Source organism: Podarcis pityusensis (assembly GCF_964106645.2).
Source record: "Podarcis pityusensis genome assembly, chromosome: 14".
In the NCBI taxonomy this organism is placed as follows: Eukaryota; Metazoa; Chordata; class Lepidosauria; order Squamata; family Lacertidae; genus Podarcis; species Podarcis pityusensis.
Window position 1 is genome coordinate 6,949,053 of NC_138039.1, and position 25,349 is coordinate 6,974,401.

Genomic DNA, 25,349 nt, shown 5'->3' on the forward strand with positions numbered 1-25,349 from the left:
CCCGAGGTTGCTCTCTTGTTCTGCCCTGATGGATAAATTCCTGCCATCCCAACCTTGCCTTGGGGGTTGAGTGTGTTGTTCAGTGGCTATTAAGGCAGGGATACAGCAGGGTCACCTGCTGAAATTGGGGCAATAGGTGTCTCCAGCCCATAATTCCATTTCCCACAGTGGCCATCCAGATGCTTCCTGGAAAATGCTGTTGAGAGGTAGAATGCCTCTGTCCTTGGAGGTTCCGCTTAGAAAGGGGTCAGCAAACTTTTTCAGCAGGGGGCCGATCCACTGTCCCTCAGACCTTGTGGGGGGCCGGACTAGATTTTTTGGGGGGGGGAATGAACTCATGTAAAAACAGTAGGTAGGCCCCACAAATAACCCAGAGATGCATTTTAAATAAAAGGACACATTCTACTCATGTAAAAACACGCTGATTCCTGGATGGTCTGCAGGCCGGATTTAGAAGGCAATTGGGACGGATCCGGCCCCTGGGCCTTAGTTTGCCTACCATGCACTTAGCCATCATGGCTAATCAGTGTCTGTGCTGTGGGAAGCTGCCTTGACGCTGAGCCAGGCACATTAGTCCATCACTGGCTGGCAGCAGCTGACTAGGGTTGCAGGCGGGGGATATTCTGGGGATTCGAACCTGAGACCACTTGCATTTTCTGCCCCTGAGCTGTGGCCCTTCCCCAGACACACCTGCTTAAAGCCACCCAAACCAATGGTCATCGCCATATCCTGTGGCAGGGAGTCCCACAAGCTATGCAGTGGTAGAGCTTCTTCACTTTGAAAACATCTGCCTGTTGATCTCACTGGGTGACCTTGAGTTTTAGTGTTATATGAGAGGGAGAGAAGCTCTGTACCAATGCAGAATGAGGATATTAAAAAAACACCAACCCTTTAAAAATAAGTGTCTCTGGGATAGAGCAAAAACTCGCCTGGTTTTATCGTGAGCCAGGGCTGAACTCCAACTGGATAGAGTTAAATCAAAGCAAGGGGCAAGTGTGTGTTTGTCTTCTGATGCTAATTAATCCCGGAGATTGTTTCTGGGAGGCAAACTGAAGATTACCTGACAACAACAGTCCAAAGAGGCTTTTCTTACTGTAAGTCGCTGCAATTGGGTGCAGTTCCTATAGACACCTTCCGTAATGTGCCTTCTTCCAGGTGTTTGGGGTTCAGGGACATCCAGTGATAAACTTCACAGGGCTGAAACTTTTCTCGGAATGTGTCCTTGAATTTCGATAAGGTCTCTCTCCCTTGCCTGGAGAGGTGTGTGTAGAAACTAGCCTTCTGTAGGAAGGGGGGGGGGGATTCCTTGTTTTGCCCACTTTTGCTTTTGCCCACTGTAAATTTGCTCAGAAGGAAAGGGGGGGAGTCACGCCTACCCTAGAGCGTATCTCATCTAGCATGTTTGTTTTACTTGCATTTAGTAAACAGTTGGTGGATATTTGTTTGCAGCCGGCACCCGTTCACAAACTCTGCGAAACGGAGATTTTTTTCCTGCGGAAAAATTAAGTGCTGGGGATTTTGCTGCCTCCTCATCTCTACAAAGGGGCAACTGATGTGGTTTCTAGTGCTTCTCATCCCACTGCTATTGTCTTTAAAGTTTTTACAAGGGTTCTGATAAAATATCTGCGCCATCGCCCCTGCGATTGCCCAGTCGTGATGACTTTGTGACACTTGGGACAACCTGTGTGGGTCCTGTATCACATGCCTCTGTGTATTTGTAAGTTTGCCTGATTCTTGCAGAATAGATGTGCTGGGGGGGGGGGGGAATGTAGCTGTCTTAATCTGCCCTAGCCCGCTGCACCCTTCCTTTAAACATTTGGGAACGAGAAATTCCAAGATGAGATGCTTTAGACTAGGGGTCAGCAAACTTTTTCAGCAGGGGGCTGGTCCACTGTCCCTCAGAGCTTGTGGGGGGGCCGAACTATATTTTGTGTGTGGGGGGGGGAATGAACGAATTCCTATGCCCCACAAATAACCCAGAGATGCATTTTAAATAAAAGCACACATTCTGCTCATGTAAAAACACCAGGCAGGCTCCACAAATAAGCCAGAGATGCATTTTAAATAAAAGGATACATTCTACTCATGTAAAAACACGCTGATTTCCAGACCGTCTGCGGGCCGGATTGAGAAGGCGATTGGGCTGGATCCAGCCCCCGGGCCTTAGTTTGCCTACCCATGCTTTAGAACAGTGGTATCCAAACTTTTTACAAAGAGGGCCAGATTTGATGGAAGTGAAGGGCTGTGAGGGCCAACCAAAGTTGTTGTTAACCTTTTTTAAGGGTTGAAGTTGTTCTGGTTTTTTTTAGGATTTTACCCCGCCACAGGGGCCGGATTAAACCGGACGGTGGGCCGGATTAGGCCCCCCAAACAGACTTTGTACATGCCTGCTTTAGACCCTCAAATGCCACCCCGCTCCAGTGGCCTGGCACCCCACCAAGCCCAGGAAAAAATCTGCGTTGATGTGTCAGATTACATCTCTGCTCCCTTGCTCAGGGAATCTCTCCCGCGTGGCTCTCCTGGTACTGCTGATTTCTTCTGACTTTGTCTCTTGCAATGTGGAATGTGGAGCCTGATTGGAAAAGGCAAGCGATGTGCTGGCTTGGCTAAGCTCTCTTTCTAGGGCTTTCTATTTCCGAAACTCCTTTCTCCAGTCCTGTTTGAAAGCCGTGCTGCTGCCTGTTCATTAAAGATGTTGTGCTCAACATTGTATGTTGTCGTTCAAAGTAGGAGGAACGTCCCTGGCTTATTTTTAAATTTGTGGGTTTCCCCCCCCTAGCATTTATGTGTGAATAAACAAAATAAATCAAAGATGAAGGCCATAAAGAAATGTTCAGAATGTTACAGCAGGTCAAAAGCTTCATAAGGTTGGACATTAGCATTGAACTCGTTGTTACGAAATGAAACGCAAAATACCAATTATTCCATAAATCTCTTAGGCTGGTTTATATGTATTCTTTGATAATAAGTTAGCTAAGCAATTTTATATGCATTCAGGTGGAGAACCGTCTCTTCTCTTCCTGGTTCGGGAAGGGGTTGCTTTTACTTGGAGATGGTAGTTATTTAACCTGGGACGTACCTCGGAAGTCAAACGGAATCCGTTCCAGAAGTCTGTTTGACTTCCAAAACGTTTGGAAACCCAAGCGCGGCTTCTGATTGGCTGCAGGAAGCCCCTGCAGCCAATCGGAAGCCCTGTCGAATGTTCAGCTTCCAAAAATCGTTTGAAAACAGGATCACTCACTTCCAGGTTTGCGGCGTTCAGGAGCCAAAATGTTCGAGAAGCTGTTCAAAAACCAAGGTACGACTGTATTTCAATACATGATCACAGCGGCGAGACTTTTATATGGAAAGATACATCATTATCTACGGTGGAGGACTGGTTGTTAAAATTATTGGACTTGGCTGAGATGGCGTTGACGTTTTTAATCAGAGAAAAATCATTGTCAATATTTACTAAAGATTAGAAACCCCTTATAGACTTTTTGTGTGAAAAAGGAAATGAACTTATGATACCTGAATTTGAGGATTGGAGAAGATACTGGTTTATACAAAGTGGAATTGCTGGGTGCTGTATTCGGAGTTGATGTTTTGAATACCTTTCTATATATACCTGACAGACAAAGAATCAGAAGTCCCCCAACTGTTTTTCTTCTTTCTCTCCCCCCCCTTTCCTCCTGTTGGTTTGTGTTTTTATTTAGATTAGGTTTTTTTAATCTTTAAAAAAATTTAAAAATTGGAGTATTTTCTTTACAACTTAAAATTTCTTGGTGGTGGTAGGAGAACCTGGGACCTTCTGAATTCCAAGCAGCTGCTCTTCCCTCGGGCCCCTCCACTTTTGTCCTCAAGAGTGGCAGAGTGGGCATCTGAGACCATGCCGCATATTGAGAACTGATTGAATTGGTGCCCTGTTTTTGTCTAAGCACGTGTGTGTATTGTTTCCCCAATCTGGTGGGTTGAAAGATCTGGACACATGCTTCTTGGAGACTTAGAGTGGGCAGCAGGCCAGGCAGAGGGGCACTTCGTACAAGAAGGGGCAGCGCAGATATTGACCTGTGTAATAGCCACCCATGAAGCTTGTGAGTCACCAGCCAAAATGGACTCTTGCCGGTTTTTTTAGCTTCGCGGGAGAAGCAGAATCCATTCATTGGTGGTCTCTTGCTTGGGACACTCTCTCCTGGTGAATAGTATTAGATTTTCCCACCCTATAGTGCCCTCTCCAGGTGATTTGGATTGTACTAGGGCACCCTATTGGCAAAGGCTGGATTAGTTGGGGGTTTCTTACTGCCTCCGAATCTGCAGTACTGCAGGGTAAAAGCTCACAAAAGCATAGAATATTGGTGGTTGAGAGACATGCTTGCAACTCTGGCTAGCTGCGTCCGGTCGAGCAGTAGAGCAGCAAGAGGCAGGAGCAGTCTATCTGAGCGGTTTGAAGTTTGGAGTCTTCAGCATCTGGGGCGCCCATCTAAGACACACAGCAATTTCTGAGTTGTCCAGATCAAATGCATATTGGGGAACGAACACAGGGGACCATTTTCTCAAAGAAGTAGGGTGGTATGATCTGTTTCAGTGGGGTGGAGGCCTTACGACAGCCCCCAAAGGAGCACATGGTCACCCCATTCCAAAACCTGAGTCAGATAGCTCTTTGGAAGGAAAACTGCACTGCCCCCAACAGAGCAGGGTCCCATCCACACTATAGATTTAAAACAGGCATAGGCAAACTCGGCCCTCCAGATGTTTTGGGACTACAACTCCCATCATCCCTTGCTAACAGGACCAGTGGTCAGGGATGATGGGAGTTGTAGTCCCAAAACATCTGGAGGGCCGAGTTTGCCTATGCCTGATTTAAAACATGTTATTCCTTTTGTTTTTAAAGTAGTAATGGCTTCCCCCAAAGAACCCTGGGAACTGTAGTTTTACCTCTCCCAGTGCTATAATTCCCAGCCCCTTTAACGAACTACAGATCCTAGGGTTCTTTGGGAGAAGCTTTGACAGTTAAAGAAGTGGGACAAATGTCCTTTAGATGCATGAGGCTGGTGTGACCTAAGGAAGCGGCCATTTCTGACTGCTGGTCTTTCCTGATCCATAGGATCCTGGCTGGCTCTCCCTTGTTTGTTCAAAGCTTGCCTGGAGAAAAGCATGTCTGATATTGCCTCCTCTGCCTTCCCCTGTACCGTGATCCTCTCGTGGCGAGGGTTGACCCATCCTCTGAGGCTTTCCGCCCGGTCACAACCCTGGTGAGCTGACAAAACAGCCATGACTCTCCCGGTTGGCATTTGTAGCTCTGTGTTAGAGAAGCATCTGAGAAAATAATAACAAACCCCACATGCAAAGATGGGTAAACACTGAAAGAAGCACAAACAAACCACGGCTATCTCTCTTTTCCTGCGATGAACGAAGATCTCAAAGCTGTTCTGTCTGTTCAGTGGGTTTTCCTTTTTCCTTTTTGGGCAGGGGCCCTATGAACACATTCGAAACCATCCTGTCTCTCAAAGAATTCTGGGCGCTGTAGTTCACTGCCCATTTCTGGGAATAGTAAACTACAATGCCCAGAATTCTTTGCGGGAAAGAACATGTTTTGGATGTGCTTTAAAGGGAGAGAGCGACACAAATGCAGCCCTGTGACTGATTCGCATGATATGTGTCTATATTTAAAAGTATTTCTTTTAGGTTCTGGTGAAGTGGGCCTTGGATTTGAAATGGGGGACATTCTTCACTTCTCTCCAGCAGATGGAAAAGGGGGCGAGAGATTGTAGCTCTGCGGCAGAATGTGCCAGGTTCAATCCCTGCAGTCTCTCCTTAGAAAGAGACTGGGCTACAGCAGATGGGAATGATCCTGCCTCCCAATTTCCCAAAGAGCCACTGCCAGTCAGTGTAGACAAAACTAGCCTAAGTTGACATAAGCAGCTCCCTGAATCTGTTTGGACTTCCTGATTTGCCAGGATACAGCCTTTGGTAGAGAAGGTGGACTCTTTTTCTTTGCTCTTTCGTGGATGAGTTTCCAGGGGCCGTTTGCCAGCGGTGTCTGGGGCCAGAGGTAAAAAAGTGGGTGTGGCCAGATGCAAAAGTGGGCAGGGCAATGGGTGTGACTCCTCCCTTTGCACAGAAGGGTGCAATCCACCTGTGCTTCTACACACTCACACAAGTCTATCTTCCATACAGGCAAACGAGGCATTTTCTCAGTTCAAGGACCCCCTCCTAGCCAGGCAAAGGGATAGAGGAGGGTGCAGAGCAGGGTCTGTGAGGGGGCGTGTCCTGGAGAGAGGGGGAGTGGCCTTGGGAGACCCTGGGGCCAAAGAGAGAAACCTAGGGGCCACCAGCTTCCCCACTCTTGTTTCAGAGCATCTAAGACTGCGAGCCGCTCAGCTTGGTTTCTCTGTTGGAAGCCGTACGCTGGGATTCGTAACTTGACAACCCGAGTGCTCTTGTTTCGTGCCAGTGCAGGACATTGGATCCTGCCCGTGATCTTAAGCCTGTGGCCCTTGCAACTTAAGAGAGATGAGCTGTGTTAAGTTGTGGGTGAACATATCAGACGACACAGAGATTCTTCAAACTGCTCTTTTTTATTCACAGGCCTGAACAGAACTGAACTGAAGGGTTCAGCCAGCCTGCTTATATAGAGCTCCACTATAACGCAACTGTAACCATTTTCTGTAACTATCCAATCACTGAACATCACTTTCAATCCCTTATTTGCATATGTGGACCTGAGTGAAAACTATCTACAGTATCCCCCTGCTGGCCCAGGGTGAGAACTTCAGTACATAACAAGCTGGACGAAAGGGCAGCATCGTGCTTGACCAAGGGGCGTTCTGATCCCACAAGGCTTTACTGCAAAGCAGGTTGTGTGCGTGACTTGGAGCGATTGCAGGACACAGAGATGTGGGACTTCCTGTGTAGGGCTGATGGGAGTTGGAGTTCCAGTATCATTTGCAGAGACGCAGGTTCCTCGTCCCAGCTAGGTAGTGTGGCCTGCTTGTATAAATCTGCTTCTTGAGGAATGTGTCTGTCTTGGGTGTATGTCTGTCTGCATACACACACACACGTGCACACACAATGCAAAATCAGCCCCTGTTTACAAATGCAATTTGCAGAGCTTGCAAGGTACTGTCTGGTGACCTAAGTGATAAGCTGTTTAGTTCTCTCAATTAATGGCTCTTTTTCTGCTGGTTTGGAACTGTGAGAAATGGTTGGCTGAGTGGTTCGTTAAAGTATAGGTGTTGCAGGTTGCTTATTGAAATCCCGATAATTGTATCCTGTGTTTTATTTTTAAACTGTGTCGTAATTTTGCGCAGCGTTGCCTTCGTCCTGAACAGCAGCCTGAAGATGCCCAAAGCAAAAATAAATTTGGAGGGAAGGAGGGGGTGAAAGAGTCGTAGCAATTATGGGAGCCAGAGGAGCAGCTGGACACGGCTTCCAGATCTTTGTTTTTCGCAGTCTCGTCCGAGGAGGATCTTGCTGCCTCGTGACTCCCGAAAGCAAAAGAATTGGTAGCCTGTGTAGTGTCTGTCAGGAGACCTGGGTTCAAATCCTTACTCTGCCATTGGGGTTGTCACCCTTTTTCTCTCTAATCTAATTCGCAGGGTTGTGGTGCTTTTAAAAATATTATTACCAATGTTCATTCAATTTATATACCGCCCTTCCTCCCAAAGGAGCCTAGCACAGCAAACACATAATTAAAACAACATCATTGAAAACATTCCGAAAGCAATCTAACATTCTAATTGCGTTATTTCAGCCAATGATTTCAAGGTACGGAGGGAACAGGTGACAAGCACTTTGTGGCATGCTGAGCTCCTTGGGGGCAGAGGAGGATAAAAATCAATGCAGTCTTTTATGCTCCTTTCCCTTAATCCTGATTTCCTTGATGGCACGTTTTGTGTTGCCTTTGTGTTCAGTTCTTCACTTTGTGTTGTGTATTGAGTCAAAGGATTTTATATCTGTATTATTATTGTCTGTATTTGCATTAGGGTAAAGTAACTGCCTTTTGGTTCCAGAGGGTACAGCTACTATTGGTTCATTTAAGCTGCTGTATTTGGATCCTCTGTCTTATTGGTTCCCTCCAAAAGGCAGGACTGTGATTGCCTGATATTGTTCCCTCCAAAATGTATCCTTTCTTGCTAGTTCCCTGTCCCTATAAATGTAGCTTTCCTCTCCCCAGTCTTCAGTCTTGTGCTTTAATAAAGAAGTGTTACTAGAGAACTGTCTCCAGCATGTTATGTCAGGAGAGCTGAAATCACAAACCCCACGTCACAACACTTTGTTATGCCAAATGCGGCCCCACAGAGCTCTCTTTTCCGGCCCCAGGAACTCTAGCCAGGCCCCGCCCCTTCAGCATGTGTGTTTTTGTCGTTGGGCTTTTTTGCCCGGCTGGGACGTGCCCTTATTTATTTATTTCATAGGATTTATACACCGATTAATTATAAAAACCAAACGAAACTTCCATGCCGTTTGCAAGGGAAGGTTTACAAGCAGGGAAATCAAGGAAAATGCACACCCCTGCTTTAATACATACAAAAGTTAAAATACTAAAAGAGATTAAAATTACCTCAACTTCTGAATCATCTGGGCATCACAGAATTGTAGAGATGGGACCCTGAGGGTCATCCAGTCCAACCCCCTGCAATGCAGGAATCTTTTGCCCAACGTGGGGCTCAAACCCACGACCTTCAGATTAAGAGCCTCAGGCTTGTCGGGGGGGGGGGGGGGAAATATGTTTTTAACAGGCTCCGAAGAGCGTACAGTGGAGGTGCCTGCCTTATGTCAATGGGCAGGGAGTTCCAAAGTGCAGACGCCCAAGTTCTTACAAAGGTGGAATGGGTGTTATGTGGCGCTTATAGTAGTTCCAATTCCACCAGTCGAAGTGGTTGAGTGGGCACCTGTGGGGTAAGGCGATCTCGTAGGTAAACCATTCCCAAGTTTGTTAAGCTCTGATCTGCTTGAGCTCTGAACGTGGAACCCTAGAACTTTCATTTTATGGGGGACCTCAATGGCCATGTAGTCCAACCCCTTACAATGCAGGAGTCACAAGCCTCTTGCTTGCCTGGATAGAGGATAGAGCAGGGCTCAGTAAACTTTTTCATCAGGGGGCCAGTCCACTGTCCCTGAGACCTTGTGGGGGGCCGGACTATATTTTGGAGGAAAAAAATGAACGAATTCCTGTGCCCCACAAATAACCCAGAGATGCGTTTTAAATAAAAGGACACTTTCTACTCATGTAAAAACACGCTGATTCCCGCTCCGTCCGTGGGCCGGATTTAGAAGGCGATTGGGCCAGATCCGGCCCCTGGGCCTTAGTTTGCCTACCCATGGGATAGAGTGTAAAGTGGTACCTTGGGTTACATACGCTTCAGGTTACAGACTCCGCTAACCCAGAAATAGTACCTCGGGTTAAGAACTTTGCTTCAGGATGAGAACAGAAATCGTGCTCTGGAGGTGTGGCAGCAGCGGAAGGCCCCACTAGCTAAAGTGGTGCTTCAGGTTAAGAACAGTTTCAGGTTAAGAATGGGCCTCTGGAAGGAATTAAGTACGTAACCAGAGCACTATATCTCTCTGTGTGTATAGAAGCTAGCCCAGGCATAGGTAAACTTGGCTCTCCAGATGTTTTGGGACTACAACTCCTATCATCCCTAGCTAACAGGACCAGTGGTCAGGGATGATGGGAATTGTAGTCCCCAAACATCTGGAAGACCAAGTTTGCCTATGCCTGAGCTAGCCTATTGTACAAAGGGAAAGCTAGCATTCATTGCTCCGGTCCCACCCACCACTTGCACGTGGCCCCCAGAAGGCCATGCGGCCCTCTGGCTGAAAAGGATTCCCTGCCCGCTTCTCCGTGAGCCAAGTCGGTGTGATTCTGCGGTTCTACCTGGGTGGAGAACGTGAAACACGAGCTTTGGTCAACCTCTTTGTTCTGGCTTCCTTTTTCCAGGTGGAAGAAAATGTAAGCCCCTCTTTGTTTTGCAAGCTGGCAGGTGTCCAGCATGGCCTCCCCGTTGCTCCGGGATCATTCCTTTGCTCAGCTCCCTTCTGCAACTTAGCCAGGGCCATGTTGGATTTCTCTTTTCTGCCGCCTCCTGCTTTTGCGCCGTGGGGAGAGGCCTCCTTGTCAGGGCACCCTGGCTTCATTTTCTGTGTGGTCTGCTGTGGGGGCCGAGCAAGGAGAGGAAGCTGGAAACTCAACTGCTTGATAGCCTTTTCCATATATATATATGCAGATTCTTTCTCTCCCTGCCTTCCTCTCTCCTCTGAATGTTCGCTCGCATTGACCTCTGAGCCCGAGAGACGCGAAGCTGGAATTGGCTGAAAAGATTCATTTGTCTGTCGGGTCCAAGGAAGGGAGAAAAATAATAATGCAGCCCTTGGCTGAAAATGTTCTCTGGGGAGATGAGGAAGGAGTGGCTGCTTTGCGCCGAGCTCTCGGCCAATTTTTATATATTTTAAAAATATTAATCTGTTCCTCCTTTCTGGCCGCCCTCGAGCGTCTCCTCCCAGGAGCCCGGATAAAAGTTGGAGAGGGCCTTCCCACCTGCGTTGCGTGGGCTGGCTTGGCTCTCTTTAACCTGCTCGAACCCAGCTCTTGGCTGCTAAAGGGAGCCCACCAAAGCGGCCTTGGTTGGGGGGCTGAGATGGGGCCTGAGGGACAAAGAAAGTTGCCTTGGTGCTGAGGCCATCTCCGTGCCGTATACATTTGAAATACCACGACTTTGAAAAGGCATGGCTTCCCCCAAAGGATTCTGGGAAATGTGGTTTGTAAAGGGTGCTGAGAGTTGACCTTTATTCCCCTTACACAGAAGACAGTTCCCAGAATTCCCTGGGAAGAGGGGCTGACTGTTAAAACCACTCTGAGTTTCCCAGGGAATTCTGGGAATGGTTGCTCCGTGAGGGGAATAGGGGTCTCCTAAACAAGCCCATAGCCCTCAACAAATGGCCGTACCCAATTTTTTCTGAGGGGAGCCATAAGGGCCTAAAGTGGTATGATGATGCTTTTAAGTATATCGTGCAGATGGGGCCATAGACAGAGTAATAATAATAATAATAATAAATAATAATAATAATAATAAATTTTATTTGCATCCCGCCCATCCAACTGGGTTGCAGCTACTCTGGGCAGCTATGCAAACATTGGCCTGGCCTAGGCCACATTTAAATGGAGGATAGAAAAGAGTCTGTGAGTGTGTCTTAAAACTAGCCTACTCTACAATGGTCCCATTTGCATGTGTTTCCCCACCCACTTTTGTCTCTGGCTCCACCCACCACTGGTCTGCGGCCCCTGGAAGGTTGCCTTTGAACAAGAGGTGGCCCTTGGACTGATGAATCCCCTCCTGTGATTGGGCTCTTGTGCATGTCTTTGGAGCATGCGCAGAGTGATGGGATCTGTATGGGCCCAGCCACCGCCTTTCTTGAGATGAACAAGAGGATTCTGCAGATTACCTTTGCGATATGCAGTGTTTCTATGGCAGGGGAACTCTGTGTGTGTGTGTGTGTAACACATACGTATATAAACTTCTAATTCTTGCTTCTCGTTCTGCATTCTAATTGTGGAATAGCAAGAGTTGGAAGGAACCCAAGGGCCATGTACCTCCTGCAGTGCAATTTATATACAAAATATAAAACTCCTGAAGCAATACATGAATTACTGTACTTTTTGCTCTATAAGACTCACTTTTCCCCTCCTAAAAAGTAAGGGGAAATGTGTGTGCGTCTTATGGAGCGAATGCAGGCTGCACAGCTATCCCAGAAGCCAGAACAGCAAGAGGGATTGCTGCTTTCATTGCGCAGTGATCCCTCTTGCTGTTCTGGCTTCTGAGATTCAGAATATTTTTTTTCTTGTTTTCCTCCTCCAAAAACTAGGTGTGTCTTGTGGTCTGGTGCGTCTTATAGAGCGAAAAATATGGTAATTTGGAGGAGAAACTTGTTTCAGAGAGTCATAGTTTATAGCCATCGGGGCGGGGGTGGGTTAAACAAAATACTGGATTCAAATGTATAATACATTATAATTCTCAGTATTGAGAATTCACTGTGGTTCCCTGACTCTCCGTAACAAGTTTCCCCGCCAAATTAATTGGTGTATCGCTTCAGAAGTTTTATATTTCATATATGAATTGCGTTGCAGAGGTTTGCACTAGAAATCAGTGTTTCCCGACCTTTGGCCTCCAGCTCTTTTTGGACTACAACTCCCATCATGCTTAGCAAGGCCAGAGGTCAGGGATAATGGGAATTGTAGTCCGAAAACAGCTGGAGACCAGAGGTTGGGAAACACGGGGTTAGACGACGGTTGGGTTCCTTCCAGCTCTACTATTCTGTAATGCCATAAATTGTAATGTCCTTTGGCTGCCTGCAATAAAGTTGATTGGGTCGACAGTGAGAATTTCAATAAACAAGCATATGCAGCGCTTTTCGTTTAATCTGTAGGCATGCGTTCTTGCTCTGGAGCCCCGCCAGCTTCTCATTCAGCGCTCCATTCTGGAAGAGATTCCTATGGAGCCCTTTGCCACACCCCCCCCCCCGACCGTGGTGTAACTAAAACATATTTTTCTCCTCTCCCCTTCCAGACTGTGGAGCATGGATTCCCCAACCAGCCCAGCTCCTTGGCCTTCGACCCCAAGCTACGAATCATGGCCATCGGCACCAAATCGGGAGCGGTGAAAATGTATCCTTTTTGCTTTGGCCTGGGCATCCCTTCCATGACACCAGAGGAAGGGGAAGGTAAGGGTTAACTTGCATCTACAAAGCTTCCCACTGGGCACCCTGTTGGGAATGGCTGTCTGATCTGGAAATGTGGCCCTCCCAGGCCTACCTGCTCCCCTTTCTGGCCCACAGAATTCTTCCGAAAGCCGCACACCTTCCCACCGCCTTGCATCCTTCAGTTGTCCTCCTTTGCAGCCCAAGTGTACAGCTGGTTTGTGTCCTTGAAGCATGATAACGCCTCTTGCTTGTCTGGGTGGAGGACAGAGATGGGGTGTGTTGCGTGTGTGCTCAGGATCTGACCTACTACCCTCTTTCCCTCCCCATTCCTTCCTTACTCTTTCCCGACCCAGTTTTCCCTTCTGTTGTTATTTCATTATTTGCATCGATATTTGCATCCTGTTTTGAAACTAAAGTGCCTCCTCAAGATACATAAACCTAATTTGGTTTGGTTACATTTTTTTTTTTTTGAATTTTCTGTTTCTGTGTTTTCGAAAACAATGCCAAAACAACGGAACTGACCTGCTGCACAAAGGTAAAATGTGCATCGGTTGCTCTGCCTGCTTTAAAAAAATTAATCTGTTCCTCCCCACCCTCAATCGCATGCTCCCAGAAGCCCGGATAAAAGTTGGAGAGGGCCTTCCCACCTGCATTGTGTGGGCTGGCTTGGCTCTCTTTAAACTGCTCAAACCCTGGTCTTGGCCGCTAAAGGGAGCCCCCTAAGTGGCCGGGGGGGGCCCTGAAATGGGGCCTGAGGGACACAGGAAGCTGCTGCATGTTTAAAACACCACAACTTTTAGAAGGCATGGCTTCCCCCAAAGGATTCTGGGAAATGCGGTTTTTTAAGGGTGCTGAGAGTTGACGCTTATTCCCCTCATGGAATGACTATTCCCAGAATTCCCTGGGAAGAGGGGCTGACTGTTAAACCACTCTGAGATTTCCAGGGAATTCTGGGAACGGTCGCTCCGTGAGGGGAATAGGGGTCTCCTAAACAACCCCAACAGGGACGCGGGTGGCGCTGTGGGTAAAACCTCAGCGCCTAGGACTTGCCGATCGCATGGTCGGCGGTTCGAATCCCCGCGGTGGACTGCGCTCCCGTTGCTCGGTCCCAGTGCCTGCCAACCTAGCAGTTTGAAAGCACCCCCGGGTGCAAGTAGATAAATAGGGACCGCTTACTAGCGGGAAGGTAAACGGCGTTTCCGTGTGCTGCGCTGGCTTGCCAGAGCAGCTTCGTCACGCTGGCCACGTGACCCGGAAGTGTCTGCGGACAGTGCTGGCTCCCGGCCTATAGAGTGAGATGAGCGCACAACCCTAGAGTCTGTCAAGACTGACCCGTACGGGCAGGGGTACCTTTACTTATACAACCCCAACACCCTCAACAAATGGCAGTTCCCAATATTTTCTGAGAGGAGCCATAAGAGCCTAATGTGGTATGATTATACTTGTAAGTACCGTATTTTTTGCTCTATAAGACTCACTTTTTCCCTCCTAAAAAGTAAGGGGAAATGTGTGTGCGTCTTATGGAGTGAATGCAGGCTGCGCAGCTATCACAGAAGCCAGAACAACAGCAAGAGGGACTGCTGCTTTCACTGCGCAGCAATCCCTCTTGCTGTTCTGGCTTCTGAGATTCAGAATATTTTTTTTCTTGTTTTCGTCCTCCAAAAACTAGGTGCGTCTTGTGGTCTGGTGCGTCTTATAGAGCGAAAAATACGGTACATCGTGCAGATGGGGCCATAGACAGAGCCATAATAATAATAATAATAATAATAATAATAATAATAATAATTTTATTTGCACTCTGCCCATCTGACTGGGTTGCAGCCACTCTGGGCAGCTATGCAAACACTGGCCTGGCCTTGGCTTTTGCTTCTGGCACCACCCATTTTCTGGCATGTGGCCCCTGGAGCTTTTCCCGGAAGGGAATGTGGGCTCTGCATTTGAAAAAAAAAGGCTCCCCATTCCTGGCCTTCCTATTACCTGCCCTTTACCCTGAGGTCCCAGGTTGCAGCAATTAAAAAAAAAACAGGTTAAAAATAGAATCATAGAATCATAGAGTTGGAAGAGACCACAAGGGCCATCGAGTCCAACCCCCTGCCAAGCAGGAAACACCATCAGAGCACTCCTGACATATGGTTGTCAAGCCTCTGCTTAAAGACCTCCAAAGAAGGAGACTCCACCACACTCCTTGGCAGCAAATTCCACTGTCGAACAGCTCTTACTGTCAGGAAGTTCTTCCTAATAGTGTTTAAAACAACTTGCAATCACAGGAATAAGGCAAAATTTAAAATTCGGCTTTGTAATTCGGAATTTATGTGATATGATTTAATTTGATGTGATTGGCCAGTTAATAAAAATTATTTAAAAAAAAAAAAAAAAGGCAGGTCCTAAAATAGCCCCCTCAGGTGTCCAAAGCCAGAGTGAAAAGGTGTGTTTTCAGCATTTTCCAGAAGCTGTATACTGAAGGTGTCAGGTGCAGCTTTGTGGGGAGGGAGATTCACAACTTAGGGGCTGCCACAGAAAATGCCCTCTCTGCCTGGACCACCCACCCCTTGGCTTCTGAGGGCTGAGGAACTAGCTCTGCTGATCTCGGTGCCTGAGTGGGTCTTTAGTGAGAAGGTGTTTTTTTCAGGTATCTGGGGCCTGCATTGTTTAGGGCAGGGGTGCCCAAACTTTTTTCAAAGAGGGCCTTCTTTTAGGATTTTACTCCAGGAGATAGACTGCCACAGGGGCTGTATTAAACCGACCAGCGGGCCGAATTAGGCCCCTGACTTTGGACATGCCTAGTTTAGGGCTATAAAGCCAGCTAACTGAGTAACTAATCCCTGAGATGCAAAAATGCCGCTTTGAGCAGAGTTCAGATGTTGTGTGTGGCCAGGGCTCAGGGTTGCAAAGATTTGGCACATTGGTTTAGAGCTGCAGATGCAGAGTGATTTAAGCCAGATATTGGAACTTTACAGCTCTCTAGACATTTGTATATTTTAGAGCAAGTGAGAAGTCCAGGGCCCGTTACCGTTCTTGCTAGTGATCTTTTGGGGGTGGGGGGGCTGCTCAACAGGAGGTGGGTAGGGTAGTTCCATACTGCAGGCACCCCTCTGAAAAATGTTCCTGGACTCCCAACTCCCATCAGCCCCAGCCAGCAAGGCCAATCGTCGGCGATGATGGAAGTTGTAGTTACACAGCATTTGAGGAGCTGCAGATTCCTCTACCCTGATCAAAACCTTTGTTTCTTAAAAACTGCGGACCCAAGTGCGATAGCTTCTAGGTTCCCATGAAAGCCCCTCGTGGTTTTATCGGAAAAGAAGCATGGGCTCTTACCTAACGGGTTTCAAGTGCAATATTCATAATCTTCCTTACGACCCTGCACGGTAGGCAGGTAAACAGAGGAGAGGTTTGGACTGGGTTCACCGCTTGCTCTTTGGCATCAACTTTTAGAAGGACAACAGCAGGCCATTTGCAACGACTCAGGGTTGCTCATCCGCGGAGTTCTTGGCAGTTGTGCTTTGGATCGAGTGAGGCCCCGAGATCTGCCAGGGACTTCCTAAACCTCAACGTGCAAGGCTTGGTTTCCTTGCTGCAGGTGCTGGTGGCCTTGACACAGGCTGATGGCAAAGCTTTTGTACCAAGGGAGGCCCAGTGTTCAATTCTCAGTGTAACTGGCAAAAATAATCAGATCGGAAGTGATGGGAGAGACTTTTTCTGCCTGAGGCAATGGAGACCGTTTGCAGCGCAGAGTAGACTTCACTGGGCCAGGCGAACAAAGAGTGTGAATCAGTGATGGGTTCCTTTCTTTCACTTGAGATGTGCAGAGCCCTGATAATGCTCAACTGTCAGAGATGTTGCCTCTTCTGCATCCCTCCTTCCATCAAATCTCACCCCCCCACACAAATGAGAGAGAGAGAGAGAGAGAGAGAGAGAGAGAGAGAGAGAGAGAGAGAGATGTATGTGGTATTCAGGAACCTTCCTATTCTCGGAATATAACAAATCCATAAGGCAGGGAGATGTTTTGCAATTCTGCTTAACTCTGTGTGGAATTCATTGCAATGCTAAGGAGGTCGTCCCATCAGCACAAGAGTTTCTGCTTGTTCAACAAGGCCAGCTCCCCTCTCCTCCTGACCCCATGCCGTTCTGAGAGATTCACCCCTCCAGAGCAGATTTGCGGGGAGGGAAAACGCCATGGCGTTAGTGGGAGTCCTTTGGCTGGCTTCTGTTAGCAGAATGAGGTAGTTGAATCTGGCCCTTTGTGTCAGGATTTCCCCAGAGCACTGGCCTTCAGCTGGTGGGTCAGGACTCACTTGTGAGTTGTGGCCTGATCCAAGGTTGGGTTCCACCAGGACCACTGCCACCAGGAAAATACGTTGTAAGAAATTAAGAAAAGTGCATGTTTGGGTTAAAAGTGGTTCCTGTGTTTTTGGAAAGGGTTGACAATACCTGCTCATCACAAAGTTAGAAACAGATCCTTTCATGGTCTCCACCTTTACATGTTTGGAACTCGGGGTGTGGGGCTGTGTATTGATTATCAAGCCACTTACTTTTGGTGTTGTGTTTGTTCCTCCATTGAAGCCAATGGAAAACCCATCTGCTCTTCTCCTGCCTGTAACTTCAGTGTTTTCAGTCCCATATAGCATACAGTTTTCAGGCATGTTCCTATCCCTCCAACCCCGGACATCAAACATGCCGATTTTCAAGTTTTCTGTGTTTTTTGTTTTTTTTAAAGAGGCAATTAAAAAAACATAAAAGTTTGCTGCATTCCTTTTCCTCCTTCGTTTTACCTGCTCGTAGCTGTGACGTTGCTCTGGCTAATGAGGAGGAGTGCCACATCTGAGGGGCGTGTGCCCCAGACAGGATGATGGAGTTGGTGCAACAGGTGTAATCCTCGTGGCATCTCCTCTCTGGCCTTCCTAAATTGCAGGTGGAGGTTTAAATTACGGGGTCAGGGCTTGGGAGACACCTGTTTGTGTCAACCACCTGTTTTTGTCATTTCTGGGGCAGGCGGGGAGTAGCATGGAAGTTTTCTTGCTTTGCTTTGCTGCTACTGCCTTCTGTGGGGGAGAGGATGAAAGAGAAGCTTTTTTCCTTTTCATCACCTTCCCTGGAGGTGCAGAGGCAGCCAACGCCCATGGGACACCTTGGGTGTCATCGCTGGGTGCAAGGGAATTTAGAGGGAGGAAAGTCACGAGGGGACTGCATTCTCCTAGTTTTTGAGTCTTCTCTGCCAACCAGAAAGTGTCCGAGCCTCAGTTAAGGTGCCAGTTTTGATCCGTACAAATGAATTGGGATTTGGTAAGGCTGGAGGAGAATTCATGTTTTAAGAAAACAGGCTTTACCCCGCACCTCGTGGACTAATGCATGGCAGGAAAGTAATTGGTCCTCTTTCGTTGTGCGTACTTGGCCAAATTTTGTGCTAGCTTTCTTGGCACGTGCCTGCAAAACGTGCTGTGATGCGTTGAAAGATGCCCGCCTTTAGGATGAAGTAGACTTAGGAATGTGAACAGAGCAGAAAGGAAAGCTAACAGGCAGTCAAGTTCCTGGTTCTGGTTTTGCCGCCCTCCAAGGAAACCTGAGCAGTTGCTCCTGCTATTCTTAGGGAGTGCTCTTTTTTTCTAACGCTTGTGTTTTGATTTTTAAGTTCCTGTTGTGAACTGAGGTGGAGAGCTGGGGTGCAGAGTTGAAAGGGCAATTCTCGACCCCTCTAACCGGGTTGGTGTCGAACGCAGTTGATGATTTGGATTTGGGGGTGTGTGTGTTTTGTTTGAAGTTGCAAACAAGGGCCGGGAAGCCTTAACTTGGTGCAAAGCAAGGAGCAACACCCCCCCCCCACTTTCCAATAAGGGTCTTCCCCTGCCCTTTTGGAAGGAATCTGAATAGATGCCGTTTTTTTCGGAGGACTGCAGGAATCTTGGCTTCTAAAACGGGCTCTTTTAAAGCCTCGGCACTGGCATCGCTGCTAAGATGTGCCGTCTCCATGGAGTTCAGAAGCTCAGGAATAGAATGCAGGGGAACATTCTCCCTTCTCTCTGTCTTTCTCTCCCCCCCCCCCCCAAGAGCCTCTGTCTTATTTGCTCTTGCACCCCACGTTCTCCTCTTCCCCTCTCCAGGAAGGGCTCAGAATTGTCAATATGTTTAAAAAAGAAATAAAACACAACGTGCATATTTAAAACGCACCGTTTTGTCTTTTTAGCACATTCCCCCCCCCCCAAGTAAAAAGTTGAGGCGTGACAGTAAAAATTAAATATCGGCGTGGAAGCTAGTAATGCAGTCTGGTTATAGCAGCCAGACTAGCTGACCCACTGCACCACATCACCTCTAAGATGATTCCTGTATTTCCGGGGCTGGACTAGATGACTCTTGGGGGGCTCCTTCCAACTCTTATCATTCAATGAACTGTAGGTGTGTGTGTGTGCTTTTTTTGTCCGTGTGTGTGTGTGTATTTTAATGACTTCTATTGTTGTTTTTTTTAAACTGCTGCAGTTCAGATGTACAGACCTCGTTGGGAAGTGGGGGACGCAGACGTTCTCTCCAGGCAGAAATGTGGTGCTTTCTGAACAGCAGAATTTGGGGCGTCCAATTTTTTTTTGCGGTTCTTTGTAGTTACAGCCCCCTGCCGCTTGGCTTTCTCTCTCCCCCCCCCCCGCCCTTTCTGGGGCTGTAGTTGTGCTGGAAGGGCTCAGCCGTGCTGGCTTCAGTTCAGGACATGTGTGAGTTGGGAAGACAATGGGGGAAATGGGCTTAAGAACAGAGGATAAAAGTTCTCAAGTAAGTTGGGCTGGGGGGCGAGGAGGGGGAAGTTCTCTACATCCCAGCCAGGCCAGGGGAGGAAGCAGCTGAAGGGGCAAAAATAAAAGCCGACACCGGTGCCTAAAGGGAGTCTTCCTCTCCTCCGGAGAGGTCTTGGTAGGGAATTGCTCTTCCCAGGGATGGCTGCCAAAGGAGAGCTGGTGGGAAGGTCGAATGCTGCAAAGCACCCCCACAACCCATAAAAAATAAAAATCCTGGTTGTGGTTGGCTGCTGATGCTGGCTTGGCAAAGACTGAATACACACACAATCTCTCTCTCTCTCTCTCTCTCTCTCTCTCTCTCTCTCTCTCTCTTATTCTGCTAAAGAGATGAACATTTGTGGCCAAATTTCTGAACAGGCAGGAAACTTTCCCTGGTTTCCTTATTGTGTGTTACCCATTGCTGAATACTGTATTAGATTGATTTCTCCGCAGGTAAGGTGGTAAGGGACGCAGGTAAGGGACGCGGGTGGCGCTGTGGGTTAAACCACAGAGCCTAGGACTTGCCGATCAGAAGGTCGGCGGTTCGAATCCCCGCGACAGGGTGAGCTCCTGTTGCTCGGTCCCTCCTCCTGCCAACCTAGCAGTTTGAAAGCAGGTCAAAGTGCAAGTAGATAAATAGGTACAGCTCCGGCGGGAAGGTAAACAGCATTTCTGTGCACTGCTCTGGTTTCGCCAGAAGTGGATTAGTCATGCTGGCCATGACTAGACCTAATGGTGGTCCCTTTACCTTTAAGGTGGTCTCTGACCCCATTCGCACCGAACATTCAAAGCACTGCGATACCACAGTCATGCTGAGAGGGTGCTGAGAGTTCTTCGGAGACCTCCCCTTGCCCCTCACAGAGCTGCAGTTCCTGGAGTGGTCTAACAAACTTTTTTTTGGTGTGGCTTTTTCCCATTGCTGAATTTTCAATTGGCTGCTCTGTAGGGTTGGGCTCACTCTGACCACATTCACACCATGCCTTCGATTTACTGTGATGCCACTTCAAAAACACTCACAGCTTCTCCCAAATAATCTTGGGAGATGTAGTTTGTTAATTTCTGCTGAGAGGTAAAGGGATCCCTGACCATTAGGTCCAGTTGCGGACGACTCTGGGGTTGCGGCACTCATCTCGCTTTACTGGCCGAGGGAGCCGGCGTACAGCTTCCGGGTCATGTGGCCAGCATGACTAAGCCGCTTCTGGCAAACCAGAGCAGTGCACGGAAACGCCGTTTACCTTCCCTCCGGAGCGGTACCTATTTATCTACTTGCACTTTGATGTGCTTTCGAATTGCTAGGTTGGCAGGAGCAGGGACCAAACAACGGGAGCTCACCCCGTCGCGGGGAATCGAACTGCCGACCTTCCAATCAGCAAGCCCTAGGCTCTGTGGTTTAGACCACAGCGCCACCCGCATCCCAAGCTGGGAGTTAGGAGGCTCCAATACCACTCCCAGAGCTACAATTCCCAGAATTCCCTGTGAAGAGGAATTGATTATTAATCCGCTCTGGGAATTGTAGCGCCGTGAGGGGAAAATGGTGTGTGTGTGGGGGGGGAGGTTGGCTCACAGCACCCTTAACAGGCTACAACTCCCAGAATTCTCTGGGGAAAGCCATGGCTGTTTAAAGTGGTATCATAGTGGTCTGAATGTGGCCTCCCTCTCCCTCCCTCCTTGGTCTGTCAACATAGAATTGTAGAGTTTGAAGGGAGGACATGGGAGTCATCTAGCCCAACCCCCTGACATGGGGCTCGAACCCATGACCCTGAGATTAAGAGTCTCATGCTCTCTGTCCCGCTTGGGTCAGTTACAAGGCAGAATGTCGGTCAGCCGACTTGTATCCCTCACCCAGGCCTAATGCAAGTTCCCCACTTCTCGCCCCTTGATCATACGCAGATATGCACGGTTCCAGGCTTGGTTGCCAAGCACCTAGTTCTGTACCCTAGCCTAATGGATTATTGACTATAAGCACATATTGCTTTAATTGGGCTTTGCTTAATTGCATCTCGCAGATATTGCTCCCTACGAGGATGCGGGTGCAGGCAGCCCAGCGCTTTCAGGGGATGAACCCGCCACCGTCACCCCTCTTCTGACCTCAAGAGTTGAGCTGGATAAGCGGGGGTTTTCTATCCTGCCCTTTGGGGGGGGGGGTGCTGGGTTAACGGACTACAGCACGGTATAACTTTTAGATGCCCCAGGAAACCAAGAAATGTGTGTGACCGACTTTATTGAGGTTGCCTGGACCCAGGCTTGCAATCTCTCCGAGGCATGCTTGTAGTCGTTTATAAAAGTCTTTTTTAATGGCTGATTTGCGTTGGGTCAGATTGTTATATTGTGATCTGTGTTGCGTGTCTTGTTGCGTCTTCAACTTGTCAGTGTACCTTGTGCATGGCAATACAGGAAGGCGAACGAAAAGGGGAATTAAAAATTAAATGAACATTAAGAAAGGGAATTGAGAAAATTCCAGACGTCCTTGTGGGGGAACAGAATGGGGATAATCTGATTTTCCATTCATTTTTCCTTTGGATGCGTGGCAGGTGAGCTCCTGGAAGAGGGCCTCTCAGGAAGAACAACAGCCCTAGCACTTTCCCCCATCATGAGGACTAGAAGCTTGGTCTTTGTCGATATGTAAGATTTAAGACAGCTGAGATTCTTGGGATTCTCTGGAGGTTAACTCCATTAACATTCTCAAAACGTTTGCAGGCCTCTTGGATCAGACACACAGGCGTTCAGTAGAATGTGAAATTCAGGCCTGGAGGACTCTGTGAGCCTGGTGATTTATCAAAATTAGCTTTTAATCTCTGGAAGCATCAACTTCTATTCTTTCACAATAAAACCAAACTCAGACCCTACAGTTTACTGCAGTGACGGGTAAAATAAAAATGCCCCCTGTCACCTCCTGTAAAATAAAAATAAAAAAATCCTCTGCCTTCAGGGCTTGTTTTTTTTAAAAAAAAGTTCACCCCCAAAAATAAAATTAAGCGGGCCACTTTTCCTGGTATCGGGTCAATGAAGCGTCTCTTCTTATGAATGGGGAGCCTGTCTTGCGTCTGTTACTGGTGGCTGCAGTGCAGGAATCTGCCCAGTTGGTCAGCGCTGCCCGCCTCCCCTCCTTCGACCCAGCCCCCCTCCTTGCTAGCCGCACATAGCCAGAGGTCTAGGGAGCCGGAAGTGGGGGGGGGGGGTGATGGCTAAAAGGTCTTTGGTTGGCGTGGATGCCTGTTGGCTGGATTTTGGAAGCTGCTGTTGCTGGGAGGCCCTGGCTTGGCAAGAATTTGAGGGGGCGTCTTGACGTGTGGGGCAGGGTGCAGGGGCAGAAGGGCTTGCGCTGGAGGCGAAACAGCAAAAGGAAGAAGGGTGACGCATATTCATTTTCCCTCCGGAGAGCTGAGCTCAGTCCAAGGGCCGGATTCCCTCCTGGGCAAGCTTTCGGAGGGCCACATGGTCAAAAGGGGTGGAGCAAGCTTACTTCAATTTTTTTGCTTTCGTACAAAGCGTAGTTTCTGCGCCCCGCTCTGCCATCCATTCGGGCAAGCAGATCTGAACTCCTCATGCTCAAAAGCATATTTTCGGACCAGTATACCTGAAGGAGCGTCTCCACCTCCATCGTTCTGCCCGGACACTGAGGTCCAGCTCCGAGGGCCTTCTGGCAGTTCCCTCGCTACGAGAAGCCAAGTTACAGGGAACAAGGCAAAGGGCCTTCTCAGTGGTGGCGCCCGCCCTGTGGAACGCTCTCCCAACAGATGTCAAAGAGAAAAATAACTACCAAACTTTTAGAAGACATCTGAAGGCAGCCCTGTTTAGAGAAGCTTTTAAACTTTAATAGGTTATTGTATTTTAGTGTTCTGTTGGAAGCCGCCCAGAGTGGCTGGGGAAACGCAGCCAGATGAGCGGGGTATAAATTATTATTATTATTATTATTATTATGATTATGATGATGATGAACCCTTGCTGAAGAAATCTGCAAAAATTAAGTTTCGCCCCCTAAAATGACACGCCCTAGGGGTGCAATGCACTCGCACGGCCTGTTTTGTGGGAGCTCCTGCCTGTAGATTTCTCTGTGTCTCAGTTCATGGTATTGTCACTTTGAGTTGCTCGCTGCTGTTCCTTAGCTCACAAACTTGTCATTTTGGGGTCACCGTGAGGACCTCATCTGCCTCCAGCGCTGTCTGCCTGGGTCTGCTGCGAGACGATGGGCTGCACGCATGGTTGAAGCCCAGAAGCCATGGCGGTTCCAGGGTCCACCTGCATGATGCAATCAAAGCACCGCCACACCACATGGCTTTCCCCCAAAGACCTCTGGGAGCTGTAGTTTGCTAAGGGAGAGACTTCTAGTCCCCTCGCAGGGCTACAGTTCCCAGAGTTCCCTGGGAAAGAGGGATACAATTGTTAAACCACTCTGGAAATTGTAGCTCTGCGAGGGGTGTCTAGTTTCCGGGATTCTTTGGGGGAATCCACGGCTGCTTTAAGGGGTTATGACACTGCTGTGAATGTACGATGCACATGGACCTTGGACAGTCTTCAAAATTAGCCAGGCACCAGGCGCATTTTGCCTCTGGCTTCCGACCACTTGCTACCACGTGAGGATGCCTGGGCGCCAGGATGGTGCCTAACATCACCATCTGGAAATCCTTGGATCTAGACCAGCGGTTCTCAACCTGTGGGTCCCCAGATGTTGTTGGACTACAACTCCCATCACCCCTAGCTAGCAAGGCCAGAGCTCAGGGAAGATGGGAGTTGTATTCCAACAACATCTGGGGACCCACAGGTTGAGAACCGCTGATCTAGACTGTTTTCACACACTAACACCCCATCCTGTAGGATTCTATCTGTTGTACTGCATTTTTATCGGCAAAATTGGGATGAATTTCAGGAACCAACGTGTGCAGCCTGAGCAGCAACAGTAGCTGTTAAGAAAAAGAGTTAGGAATAGGCCAATATATATGTGGGTCAAGTGACTCTTCTTCCTTTAAGTTCAAAATTCTTGACCTAGCTCAAGGTTGTCATCTGAACTAGCCAGATGTTTAACTGAGAAACAATCACTGTCAGTCCATCACTTGAAAAGTAAGACTTTAGAGCTGTCTTGCCCCAAAATGGCAACTAGGTGTTTCATTTTGGCAACTGCAACCTTTAAGCTTAAGGAGCCATTTGGAGCCTAGGTTATATATCTTGAGTTTCTAACCACTGACCTCGGATGGTGACAGATTTCCAAAGTCTCCAACTGAGAACATTTTTTCTTCTTCTTCAGCCTTGTTCCCATTTAGCTCAGGGATGGAGAATTCTGTGGCCCTTGAGAAGGTTGTTGTACTACACCTGCCATCGTCCCTTCCCATTGGCTAGGCTGGGCTGGGGCTGCTGGGAGTTGGAGTCCAACAACGTTTTCGAGGGCCACAGGGTGCCCCCACCCCTGCTTTAGCTGGAAAGCCAAGGATTCCCAGTTTGGTGCAGTGCCTAGATTCTGCCATTGAGTTCTGGCTCCTCTTCATCTTAAAAAGGCAATAACACCACAAGAGTTGTTTTTAAAGAGCAGCTTTTGCTAACTCGGTACATCATCAGACTTCAGTTAGCTGCAAAAGAAGAAAAATGCAAAATGAAATAAAAAACCACTTGCGCCTTTGACTGTGCGCCATTGTGGTTGCAACGGGGAAGGAGGGGGAAGTTGATTGGCAGGAAAGATCAGCCGGTAAAGTGCTAAGTATCAGAAGGATGGCTTTGTGTGTGTTTGCGGTGGTGGGACTTGTGATTTGTGAAGGCGTAGATCTGCCAGCAATGATAAGCTTTGTACTTGAGTTGCTCTGCTTCTGGATGCAGGCTTGGGCTCCTGTGTATCGATGGGTTCCCCCAACTCACCCCAAAAATGTACACAGTATCATAGAATTTCAGGTTCATAGTCCAACCCGCTGCAATTCAGGAATCTCA

General features: G+C 48.2%; 1 protein-coding gene across 1 annotated transcript in view; it reads left to right on the plus strand.

Moving 5' to 3' along the window:
- Positions 1-25,349, plus strand: part of LLGL1 (LLGL scribble cell polarity complex component 1) — an 81,254-nt gene that overhangs the window by 10,866 nt on the left and 45,039 nt on the right. The window contains exon 2 of the mRNA XM_080981322.1: positions 12,549-12,646. Coding sequence (XP_080837448.1) covers positions 12,549-12,646 — 98 coding nt within the window. The remainder of the gene's footprint in view (positions 1-12,548; positions 12,647-25,349) is intronic.